This window comes from Arvicola amphibius, chromosome 9, assembly GCF_903992535.2.
Source record: "Arvicola amphibius chromosome 9, mArvAmp1.2, whole genome shotgun sequence".
NCBI lineage: Eukaryota > Metazoa > Chordata > Mammalia > Rodentia > Cricetidae > Arvicola > Arvicola amphibius.
The window spans coordinates 47,479,957-47,492,587 of record NC_052055.2 but is presented as its reverse complement, the minus strand read 5'-3'; the positions used below and the strand labels follow the sequence as shown (position 1 = coordinate 47,492,587).

General features: G+C 53.5%; 1 protein-coding gene across 1 annotated transcript; it reads left to right on the top strand.

Moving 5' to 3' along the window:
• The first annotated feature begins 4,930 nt into the window (after positions 1-4,930).
• Positions 4,931-12,383, top strand: Mapk11 (mitogen-activated protein kinase 11). Its single transcript, XM_038342711.1, has 11 exons — positions 4,931-5,115; positions 8,001-8,360; positions 8,453-8,564; positions 8,659-8,688; positions 8,772-8,819; positions 8,900-9,014; positions 9,368-9,439; positions 9,628-9,707; positions 10,359-10,437; positions 10,512-10,685; positions 11,122-12,383. The coding sequence occupies exons 1-11, from the start codon at positions 5,000-5,002 to the stop codon at positions 11,199-11,201; spliced, it is 1,266 nt and encodes a 421-aa protein (XP_038198639.1). The 5' UTR covers positions 4,931-4,999; the 3' UTR covers positions 11,202-12,383.
• The last annotated feature ends 248 nt before the right edge of the window (positions 12,384-12,631 follow it).

The window sequence follows — 12,631 nt, the reverse complement described above, 5'->3', positions numbered from 1 at the left end:
TGTGGGTGCTGGGGATCAAACACAGGCCGTCAGGCTTGGTGGCCGGGCAAGCTCCTTGAACCTCGGAGCTGGCTGGCTGGCCCTCTGTACCTGTTTGTAAGGTGTGGTGGCACTTAGAGCACATGTTTTCTAGGCACATATGTATGAAGACTGTGTGTGCACAGAGTTTCAGGGGGGCCTTGAGATCAGCTTCCACTCAGTACCACAAGATGCCACAAGATGTTGAGGGACACAAAGTCCATGGCCAAAGAGCCAGTGGTGCACGAATTCCAGGAATCTGTCAGTGTGTGTCTTAGCTCCTTAGTGCTGTTGCTGTGAGGAGATCCATGACCAAGGCAACTTACAACAGAAATCACTTATTTGGGAGCTTGCTTACAGTTTCAGAGAGTTAGTACCTGACCATCATGGTGGGGACCATGGCGGCAGGCACATGTAGCACTGTTGAGCAGTAGTGGAGAGCTCACATCTGGTCTGAAAGTTGCAGAGAGAGACAGACCGCAACTGACATGGGCCTTTGAAACCTCAAAGCCCACCTCCCAGTGACAAACCTCCTCCAACAAGACCACATCTCCTAATCCTAAACAGTCCCAACTGGGGATCAAGCATTCAGACATGAGCCTTTGGGTCTGTTCTCACTCAAACCACTGCATACAGAGCTAGACTAGCTCTCTGACTGGGCCAGCCTGGTCTACAGAGGGAGTTCCAGGGTAGGCCCCATAGCTCCAGAGAAACCCTGTCTTGAAAAACCAAAAAGTATCGGCGGGGCTGGTGACATGGCTCAGTGGTTAAGAGCACTGACTGCTTTTCCAGAGGACCCAGGTTCAATTCCCAGCACCCACATAGCAGCTCGCAGCAGTTGTCTGTAACTCCAGTGTACATGAAATAAAGTTTAAAAAAAAAAAAAAACAAAAAAAGTACCAGGGCTAGTATGAGTTAAACTGAGGAGAGGACCTCATTCCGTTCCACAAGGACAAGCTTATCAGCACGCCTAGAACTTGCTTTTTAGACCAGCAGTGGCCTTGAACTCAGATCTCTGAGATTAAAGGTGTGTGCCACCACACCCTGCTCCACAAACACTTCTGGTGTGGGCACTGTACTAGACAGAGCCCAGGAACAAGCTGGACCATGGGTGTGTCCTCGGGGAGCCTCCAGAGACCTACTCAAGTCACTGTTCCACAATAGGAAGTGAAGTGGCTATTTAATTTTGGCTGGATCCAAATGCTGTCTGTGGATCCCATCCTTCTGAACTATTCCCACAATGCACTGGCACATCCTATGTCTGGTTAGTCCTGATCTTGAGGAGCTGCAAGGCCAACAGCCAACATCCCTCTGAAGTGATGCTGCTTCTGCGTCCAATACAAGACTCTCCTGCAGAGATGGCTGGCCAGGAAATCTGAACTAAGTATCACTAAGCCAGCAGGGGTGAAGGGGTCATGGTTTTGGAATGCAGAGCTGGGATAAAAGAACTGGGAACCTTGGGGCCTGGCATCCAGAATGGACCCCTGAAAACCATCTTCTCATTTGGCAGAAGCATACACACTGCTAAGCTTGAGGGTGCTTGGTTCCAGGTGGGGTGTCCGTCCTTTCTCCTCACATTCCTTCAAGGGTAGACAAGTGTATGTAGAGATTCAGGGCTTGTCCTGCACTGGGAATAAGCAAGGGGTAAAAACTTGGCCTCTGGGTTGGAGTGCTTAGGGATGGGGAGGGGCATGAGACCACCCTTGAGGTGTAGCGGCATCACCAACAAATCCAGGGAGGAGCTTGCCTATAGGTCCTCATCTTCTTTCCATGGTACCAGAGACAGGAGGAGGGTGAGAAGAGGCTGTGGTCCGCAGCCTCTAGTCCCTAAACCAGCACCTTCCAGAGTTATCTTTTACAAAGTGCACTCTGACCCACTGACAGAATCTGTGGGATCTGAGGGGGCAAGCTGAGCATAGGGAGGCAATAGAAGATGGGGTTGATATTTAGGGGAGGCACTAAAGTCATACCAGAGGATGGAGACAGGGTCCTGGGTTTTTTAGGTTGCATCCCTTCTTCCCCCCCCCCCACCTGCCCTCTATTGCTATGCTACCTTGTTCCTGCTTCACGGTTACCCTCACTACCAGCTCAAACTCGAGTGGTTACTCCCCGTAGTGTTTGTTTTTATCCCACACAATCCTCAGAAGGTACTTGATATCTGTGGGTTGACATAGCAGGTGGTAAGGGGTGTCCAGAGCCCATCGCTGAGGATGAGAGAATCACCATTATATGAGAGCTAAGCCTGGCTAGGCCTAACCCCTGGCTAACAGCTCTGACCACCTGGACAGAAGTCAGGAAAATTGATCAGAGGCTTTCCTGGTTAGGTAGCCGCTATCCGCCTAAGCCTTCATCCTGCCCCCTTCCCCACTTTTCCAGTTGAGCCAAACTGGGCATCTTTGGAAATGCAGAGGAGACAAGGCAGGTTACCCTGGTAACTGCCTGGCCCTGCCCTACTGCTGTACAGACAAAGGCCACTACCCTCCCCCCTGGCCACTGTGTAGGCAAGTTTCCCAACCCCCCATCATCACCCAGGCTCAGTACCCTCCCCCGCCTTTAGCTGAAGCTCCATTAGCTTTGCACAAAACCTCAACCCACCCCTGGGAAAGGTACTTTCCGAGCACTGCTTTGTCCAGAGCAGTGGAGGCTGGGGCCACCCTCAGGTTCTCTGGCTAGGCTCCAGAATTGAGAATGGCTCCCAGAGGGGAAATTGGTGCCAAGGATGGCCTGGGGCTTGGGCGAAGTCTTGGGAGAGGGACTAGAGACCTAAGCTTGGAGCTGTTTTTTTGGCCACCAACTGTGTCCCAGGATACACAGTAGATACTTCTAGTAGTTTGTACTTCATTAACTTGTTTTAGGTTGGCTGACAATTTTTGTTTTGTTGTTTCTTCACAGGGTTTCTCTGTGTAGCCCTGGCTGTCCTGGAACTCTGTAGATCAGGCTGGCCTCTAACTCAAGAGATCCACCTGCCTCTGCTTCCCGAGTGCTGGAATTAAAGGCGTGTGCCACCACTGCCCATCTTGTTTTGTTTGTTTTTGGAGGCTTTTTTATTTCAAGACAGGGTTTTTCTGTAGCTTTGGGGCCTGTCCTAGAACTAGCTCTTGTAGACTAGGCTGGCCTCGAACTCACAGATCCGACTGCTTCTGCCTCACAAGTGCTGAGATTAAAGGTGTGTGCCACCACTGACTGTCCATGGCCCATCTTTGTTGACAAATTTTAATTTATATTTTACATGTTTATTATTTATTCATTTTTGAGACAGGTTTCTCTGTGTTGCCCTATCAGTCCTGGAGCTCACTCTGTAGACCAGGGTGGCCTTGAACTCACAGAGAGCCACCTGCCTGCCTCTCTCTTTGGGATTAAAGGCATGCACCACCATACCTGGCTTTTCTTTCTTTCTCTTTTTACCTTGAGACAGGATGCTACTCTGTAGCTCAGGTGGCTTCAAATTCACTGTGCAGCCCAGAAAAGCCTTGAACTTGCTATGGTCCTCTAGATTCAGCTTCGTGAGTATTTGAATTACAGACAGAAGCCACCATACTAGGTCCATGTTCACTTTCTTTATTGGGGGGAAGCAAGGTTGTGTGTGTGTGACAGGGTCTCTATTATATAGCTCTGGTTATTTTGAACTCACAATGTAGATGAAGATGGCCTTGAACTCATGGAGATCCACCTGCCTCTGCCTCTTGAGTGCTGGGATTAAAGGCATGCACCATGACATCTGGCTCCATGTTCACTTCTAAATGTGAATAAAAGTAGGACCTAGAGTAATGTTTCTCAACCTTCCTAATGCTCAAGAGACTCAAGAGTTTCTCATGCTATGGCGACCACCCAACACAAAATTATTTTCGTTGCTACTTCATAACTAATTTTGCCACTGTTATGAATTGTAATGTAAATATCTGTGTTTTCTGATGGTCTTAGGTGACCCCTAAGGGGTCGAGACCCACATATTGAGAACCGCTATCCTTGAGTGACCCACAATGATGAGGCCTTACTGCACATGAGAGCATCCACCTTGGACCTCAGGAAAAGGGAGTTTTCTGTGTTTGGTGACAAACTGAACTGCACCTGCCTGGGTGGCAGATTTGCGGAGACATCTTGTGCTAGTGGTCTGAGAAAGTCAGGACTGGGTGCCTTTCGCGGGTGTCAAGTGAGGTGGGTGCTTCATACAAAGAAAAAAATACCCAGTATCAAAAAGTATCCATTTGGGGACCAAACCTTGTGGCCACAACCATGGTGCTGCTGCTGTCCCTGGTCCTGACTGCCCGCCCGGAGCTCACCTCTTCCAGGAACTTCTAGACCTAGGTTAGGGCAAGATACGGGGTAGATATGTCTCCTGAAGGCTGTCGCCAAGGTAAGTCTACTAGGAGGTGAACCAGTAATGCTAAACGGAGGCGTCCTCCTCGCCCAGGCCACAACGCGTCTCCCACAGTGGGGACCTGGGTTAGCGCCACGGCGCTGTTCTTTAACCTAGAGCCTTTAGTTTTTACGTGGTTAGTGTTTTTTGTTCTGAAAGTATTCTTGCCATGTGCTGTAGCTCGCTTTTGACAATTTCCCCTCATTTCTGAGTAAGGAGTCTGAGCTGGGACCTGGGGAAGGGCAGGGAGAGCGCGTGGCAGAAGGTGAAGGTGGGAAATACAAGCAAAGGGTCTTGCTCGTCAACCCCACGGGAGGGAAGACGGCTTTCTCCTTTGTCGCCGTCTCCGAGGGGCAGGAAGACGTGTGTGTCTGTCTCTGGAAAAACCCCCCTCCACCTTCCCCTCCCATCCTTCCCCCCACCCCCACCCCGCTACCCGGCCTCCGGTCGCCAGGCTGGGGAAATCCGCCCGGCCTCGGCCCCGCCCCGCCCCGCCCTGCTGCGCCGCAGCCCCCCACCCCCCACCCGGCTTTGCTCAGCGGAGCTCACGCCTGCTGGGCGTGGGGCGCAGGCCGGGTGCTGCGCGGGGTTCCGGGGCAACTCGCTCCTGCTGCCGCTGCGGATATGTCGGGTCCGCGCGCGGGATTCTACCGGCAGGAGCTGAACAAAACAGTATGGGAAGTGCCGCAGCGGCTGCAGGGCCTACGCCCGGTGGGCTCCGGCGCCTACGGCTCGGTCTGGTAGGGGCCGGCAAGGATCTGGTGGGAGCTGGGCGGGAAAATGTGCGCGACCCTCCAGCGCGACGTGGGGTTCCCGGCGTGGGGAGGGGCCTCGCCCTGCCTCCGCCCCCGGCCGGCACGCTTCCGAAGAATGAATGGGGGGGGAGGGGACACGGAGGAAACTTTCCTACTAGATTCCACTCGTTGGCAGGGAGGGGGGTCCTCTAACGTGCCCCCATCTCTGATTCCTAGTTCCCCCCAGTAAGGCCGAATCCCGCGGCGTCACAGCTGGAGGGAGAGCAAGTCTCTGGGGGCCGGTAAATGGAGCAGCCATCAGGGTTATTTGGGGCAGAGTCTAAGTAGTTTCAGGATCTAACATGCCCCCAGACCCGAGTATTTGAAAAGGGGGCACCCAGCGCGGTGAGGAGACCTCTCCTCTTCGGAAGGCATCAAACTGTCCCGTAGATCCTACCCCCTCCTCCAGTATCCTAGGAGTCTCAGACGGCGGCTTGAGCAGAAATCAGACATCTACCCTCTTGTCTACGCCCTACCCCAGTTTACCCAACAAAGGATCTCGGGATATAGCCCCGCATCTAGGGCTTGAGGACCAGGGGTTAGAGTCTTGATGGGGCAGAGTTCGGGTTGGCTGAAGCCAGCCAGATCCCTGGCACCCGGGACTGAAGAGTGGGTGTAGATAGTCCATGTTGACAGGCTGGTCAAAGGGTGTGGACACCGATATGTGCCCCACACCCCAGCACAGGAAATGGGGGCTGAGGCTTCAAATCTTGGATTTTGTGCTGTCATTGGCCTGTCACCAGAAGCCTGTGTCACATCTCTCACGGCAGGGCTGCTGATGAAATCTTATAGACTCTTTAATATAAAGGAAACCAGTCCTGCTTTACCGGGCCCATAATGAGCTGGGTCGCGGGATTGCACCCATGTCTGTAGCCTGTAATCCCAGCACTCTGAGATGGATACGCTTGTTCTCCATTAACACTTTATCTTCTTCTTGCTTCTCTTTCTCCCGAGTGTACCCCCCTCCACGGTGAGTAGAAACAGGATACCCTCCCAAAATAATCAAGGAGCAGAACAGAGGAAAAGATAAGTCAGGTTATCTGGGATGCTTATGGGCTCAGCAAATAGAGGATGAGGTTACACAAAATCCCGTTAAAAATAATACAATAAATTGGAGGGAGGGAGGGAAGGGGAGAGACGGAGAAGATTGGGTGAGTGGGGAGAAAGGTGGTGAAGTCTGTTTGCAGAGGGCTTGGACACTGACTCAGATGGAGTCGTCGGGGACTGGCTGTTTAGGAGTTACTGGGAGATAGCCAACTTTCCCAAGTGAGTCCCAGGTCGAGCTCCACTGATCTGTGACCTGGGTTTGTTCAGTTGCACTACTGAGGTTGGTGGTAGGATGCCAACTCCTTGTAACTCAATTGTTCAGATGCAGTGGAGCAAGAGGATCTGTTGCTCTAGTGGCCACTCCCTTCGCACCTCATCCCAGGAGTTATTTAGACATTTTGCTTATCCCAGGGAACCAGCTACTCTCTGCTACTTTTTAGTCCCACGAACATCCCAGACCCACCATGTCCTCCTATGCTTGCCTTCCCTCATCTTGTGGAATGGGTGGAATCCTGTCTTCACTCACCACAGGGAAGGGTACACTCTGGGATGAAGAGACTCAAGAGCAAGAGACTGTAGCCAGCTGGGCTCCTTCAGTGGGTTCACAGCTGCTCCAGTCTTGAGGGCAGTGGGACCAGAACTTGGGGGAAAGAAAGCCCTATGACCACAGCTGGTGATCATGCTGGTCTAGGTCCCACCAGTCTAGAGGACATGTCCTCATGTGCTCATCTGAGGCTCTCCAGTGAAGGACAAAAGGATGACGAGGAGCCGGGTGGTGGTGCAGGCTTTTAATCCCAGCACTCAGGAGGCAGAGGCAGGCAGATCTCTGTGAGTTCAGAGTCAGCCTGGTCTACAGAGAGCCAGAGCAGCCAGGGCTACATAGAGAAATCCTATCTCCAGAAACCAAAACCAAAACAAACTAACATAAAAGGGTACAGAGGTGGAGGGTTCTCCAGTCTCTAGGGAGTGGTAGTGGACCAGGGACCCCTCCCCCAACCCACTCGGGATGAACATTCCCTTCTACCCAGTTGTCCAGTTATAAATAGGGGGGGGGCTTTTTTGTTTTTTGTTTTTGTTTTTTTTTTTGTTTGTTTGTTTTTGTTTGTTTTTTTTTTGGTTTTTCGAGACAGGGTTTCTCTGCAGCTTTAGAGCCTGTCCTGGAACTAGCTCTTGTAGACCAGGCTGGTCTCGAACTCACAGAGATCCGCCTGCCTCTGCCTCCCGAGTGCTGGGATTAAAGGTGTGCGCCACCACCGCCCGGCTAAGGGGGGGCTTTTTTGTGTGGGACAGTATTTCACAAGCTAGTCTTGAACACATCTCAAATCTCTTGCTTCAGTCTCCCCAAGAACTGGGATTACAGGCATGAACCACCGAGTCCAACTTCACTTATAAATTAGGATGCAATAAACATCTCTTCCTTCCGCAATCTGATGTGCAGAGGCATGGGGGTGGGGGGGAGTCATGGCTTGGAAGGTAAAGCCTCCCTTGTTCATGGCGTCAGTGAGGAAGGAGAGCTGCTTGCTGAGGGAGTGTCCGTGGGCATAGTTGTAGCGTCTTTTCCATGCAGTGGCCTCGTTCTGAGTGGAGGCTTAGGTTTGGGCTAGAATCACGAGAGAAAAAATTGAAAAAAAAGGGGGGTCTCCTAAGGGAGGTCCAAGAGGGGCGGCGGGGAGAGCAGGCAGGGACAGGCTTCCTAGTCTTGGGACCAGCAGCGGAGGCTTGCTCTCCTGCACTCCGGCGCAGGGTGGACTCAGGCCAGGCGCTCGCACTCGCCCACCTTGCAGCTCGGCCTACGACGCGCGTCTGCGACAGAAGGTGGCTGTGAAGAAGCTGTCTCGGCCTTTCCAATCGCTGATCCACGCGAGAAGGACCTACAGGGAGCTGCGCCTACTCAAACACTTGAAGCACGAGAACGTGAGAGGGCGGGCCAGTGGTGTAGGGATTGAACAGCGGACACCGCCCGGTGGGGGCGGGAGCGAGTTGGGCGGGGCCTTTGGGAGGTACGCCCCCATATGGGCAGGGCCCTTACCTGTCGGGCGTTGCCTACAGCTGTGTTGTGGTCCGTTCTCTTGGGTCCCTGACCAGGTCATAGGGCTCCTGGATGTCTTCACGCCGGCCACATCCATCGAGGATTTCAGCGAAGTGTGAGCGGCCTGGGCAGGCGTGGCGGTGGCCTTGGGAGCTTAGTCGGGAAGGGGGTAGCGAGATACTGTCCTAACTCCTGACCCCGGCGCAGGTACCTGGTGACCACCCTGATGGGCGCTGACCTGAATAACATCGTCAAGTGTCAGGCACTGAGTGATGAGCATGTTCAGTTCCTCGTCTATCAGCTGCTGCGTGGGCTGAAGGTGGGGCGCGTGGGCTCTGGGGTTCCCTCGAACGCCCTGGGTTGGGGCAGAACGGGTTGGAGCCTGGGCTCAACCAGTCTGCCCTCCCCTGCAGTATATCCACTCGGCAGGCATCATCCACAGGGTAGGTGCAGCTGTGGGAGAGGGCGAGGGTCAGACACTACTCGGGCTCATAGCCACCACACTCACGCCAGGTCCACCCTGCAGGACCTGAAGCCCAGCAATGTAGCGGTGAATGAGGACTGCGAGCTTCGGGTAAGGAGGGTGGGGTGTGAACAGTGGGGATGCAGAGAGAAGTAGGTGTCGTGTGTTACATAACACCTGTGGTCCTCCAGATCCTGGACTTCGGGCTAGCGCGCCAGGCTGATGAGGAGATGACTGGATATGTAGCCACACGTTGGTACAGGGCGCCAGAAATCATGCTGAACTGGATGCACTACAACCAGACAGGTGCTGTCGACCCTCAACAGTCACCTTGTCCTATAAGGGTGGGCAGGCAGTGCTCACACCAATGCTGACGGAAGGTGACACACGGATGTCCATAGGAAGAAGGGCTGGAAGGGAGAAGAACATGCCTGGAACTCTGAGTGAGGGGCAAGGGCTTGGAGGGACCAGCTTTTAGAAAGGCCTATAGCTTGGTGGGTGTCCTCACCCCTCTTCTCAGGGTAGGGTACAGAATAAGGGCACCACTGGCCTCTTTGGTCCTGGCTATGATGAGGGATCACTGGGCAAGCGTCTCCCCAGATCTACAGGAAAGCTTTGGGGTGGCATACTGATAGAGTCTTCTTATTCTCCCCCAACAGTGGACATCTGGTCTGTGGGTTGCATCATGGCTGAGCTGCTCCAAGGGAAGGCCCTCTTTCCTGGAAATAACTGTATCCTTGGGGAGCAGGGTCAAGCTGGGGTCCCATTCTACAGGGTAGGGGTGGTCTCTGGCCCTTTCTCGAAGTCTTGCTTCTTATGCCATGACATGTGGGGCTCCCTGTCCGGAGCCGCGGCGCCACAGTGTACTAGGGGCTGGGGCTGGAAAGGCTGACCTCCGGGTGTTTCCTGAGCTAGGTAGACATCGACCAGCTGAAGCGAATCATGGAGGTGGTGGGCACACCCAGCCCTGAGGTCCTGGCAAAGATATCCTCGGAGCATGTAAGTTAGTGGCCATCCACCCATCCGTTTGTTCTGCTGACCAAGCACCAGTCTTGTTGGGGAGGGGGTGGTATACAGATAAATGGGCAACATATGGGGGACATGAACAGAACAGGATAGAGCTTGTACTAGAAACTCAACCCCTTCAGGGTGAAGCAGGAGAATCAGGAGAATATTCCAGGTAGGAGAGACAAGTGAAGACAAACCGACCAACAATGACAAAACTCCTCTGGCTGTAAACGGTAGAGGCAGGTGAGAGCAGAGAAAGCTTAGAATATTTGGTTTCTGCAGACATCATCAGAAGCCAAAAAGGAGGTCTGGAGTCCCTAGACATTTTTGTTGTTTTGTTTTGGGAGACAGGGTTTCTCTGTGTAGCTCTGGGTGTTTTGGAACTTGCTCTGTAGACCAGACTGGTCTTGAACTCAGAGATCTACCTGCCTCTGCCTCCAGAGTGCTGGGATTAAAGGCGTGTACCTGTACTACCCAGCTAGGGAGCCCCCAGACTTCGAGAGCAAGACTCTGGCTTGCTGGGGCACTGCCAGGCCTGTTGGAATGAATGCATCAGGGCCGTCTCCTGAAGCCTTCTGTTCAGTTTGGGGCCATGGAAATAGAGGGTAGTTAGCCCTCCAAGCCCTTCTTATGTGTCTCCAGGCTCGGACATACATCCAGTCTCTGCCCCCTATGCCCCAGAAGGACCTCAGCATTGTCTTCCATGGAGCCAACCCTCTGGGTGAGGACTGGTCCTGGGTCTTGGTTGGGTTTCAGACCCAGGACTGGATGTAGCGTTGACCCTCGCTCCTCTAGCTGTAGACCTCCTTGGAAGGATGCTGGTTCTGGACAGTGACCAAAGGGTCAGTGCCGCTGAAGCCTTGGCTCATGCGTACTTCAGCCAGTACCATGACCCTGACGATGAGCCAGAGGCTGAGCCCTATGATGAAAGTGTGGAGGCCAAGGAGCGCACCCTGGAGGAGTGGAAGGGTGAGCACAGGGCGAGGGGCACGGGAGAGGGAGCGAGCCCAACCAGTCTCTGGGTTGCACTTTCTCAGAGCAAGAGTTTATGTTTCATGCAAGAAACTCCCCCAGAACTTTCTCCCAGTGACCTGGGAGGGGGAACAACATGAGTGCACTCCAGAGCGAAACATGTAAAGAGGTGTGTGTGTGTGTGCGAGAGAGAGAGAGAGAGAGAGAGAGAGAGAGAGAGAGAGAGAGAGAGAGAGAGAGAGAAAGGAAGAGGGAGAGGAAGAGGAAGAGAAAGAGAGCGGCTTGGAGGATAGTGGGGCAGGCTCTGGTTCTCAGCTTAGGCAGTGGTAGATGTGGGCTGGGAAGCAGATGTCACACATGCAGGTGGGGAACTGGGTTGTGTGGGGGAGGGCGGGGACAACAGCACAATCTCACCCTTTTTTCATTCCCTCAGAGCTTACTTACCAGGAAGTCCTTAGCTTCAAGCCCCTGGAGCCATCACAGCTACCTGGCACCCATGAGATTGAGCAGTGAGGCCTGAGGGGAGGCCTGAGCCTGCCCCCTTTCCTCAGCTTTCCAGTTTTCCTCAAGAGGTGCCTCTCAGGCAGCCCTGACCCTTAACCTGGGACCCCTTGCCTTGAGAGAACTCTACATACATACACACACACGGATGCACGAATGTGTACATATGCCTGCCATCATGTGTTGGAGCCTGGGCAGTAGTGCTTCTGGGCCTACCTTGGTCCACCCAGGTTCTCCTTGGGACCTCAGTGTGTGGGATCTTAATGGGTCCCTGTCTGGATCTCTTCTGCTCTTGAGAACTCTCTAGACTGGGAGGAAGGCAAATGGGCCATGGCACCTGGAGACTCTGAGGGGCTGGGAGTCCCAGTGGTTGGAGCAGCTCAACCTGGAAGTGAGTGGATGAAAGCTGAGGCCCCACCCAACTGAGTGGCATTCCTTCTGGGGGTGGCAAGGCAGAGGTCATCTGTAGATACTGAATCGGAAAAGCTGGCTGCAGCTTTGTGTTTACCTGTGATATGTGGGCAGATGGGCATGAGTGTACACTTCCGGTGCACACATCAGAGCATATGCAGGCGTGTGCTGGTGCGCATGAATCTGTGAGCACCCGAGGGGTGAGCAGCCATTTCTGGGAGGGCACCTAAGCTGGAGACACTCTTGCCTCCCCTCCCCCAAGTTCCTGATGCCTACTGGGTCTTGAGAGTCAGCTGTGAACTAGATTAAAACCCTGAGAGGTGCCAAGATCCATCCAAAAACCTGGAGTTTCGGCTAGAGTGTAGGAGCTGCTACAGGATCCAGAGGCAGAAGGACACACTGCCAGCTGGGAATCTGATGAAGTAGGGGGTGTAATCTCACAGATGCTAGGTGGAGAGCACCCATGGATGTGAACTTGGACACTCTTGCCCCTGGACCTTGATTCAAAGCTGACGAACGTCTGTCCACATTCTACCTCCCCCTCCCCTTGTAGCTCTACTGCTGGTCTGGGGTGCTGTGGTCTGTGAGTCATCTCTTATCTGCCCTCTCCCCAGAGAGGAGATGCACAGGAGATTTTTGAGGTAGGACCCTGTTTGAAGACACACTGGGGTGTGGCTCCTCCCCGAGGAGACGATGATCTCTTGCTATCAGGGACCAGGGGTCTCTGGATGTCAAGTGCCTGCACCAAGAGTGCACAATAAAGGGGATTCCCTCTTGCTCTTATTTGTGTGGAAGGCTCCAGACCCCATTGCTTCTACTATTCCCGTTGCCTGGAAAGGTGGTTGGATCTTGTGCTTGGCCCACTTGCAGCTAACCCCACAGACTTGGCACGTGTTGCACTCCCTTGACCACTCAGTGAGAGCAGTGGCCATTTCTGGTACCATCATAGCTCCGTAGAGAGGTCAAGAACCCGGGAGACCAGCGCAGGATAAGACCCACAGGCTAAAAGGGGGAAATGGTGTGATAGCCAT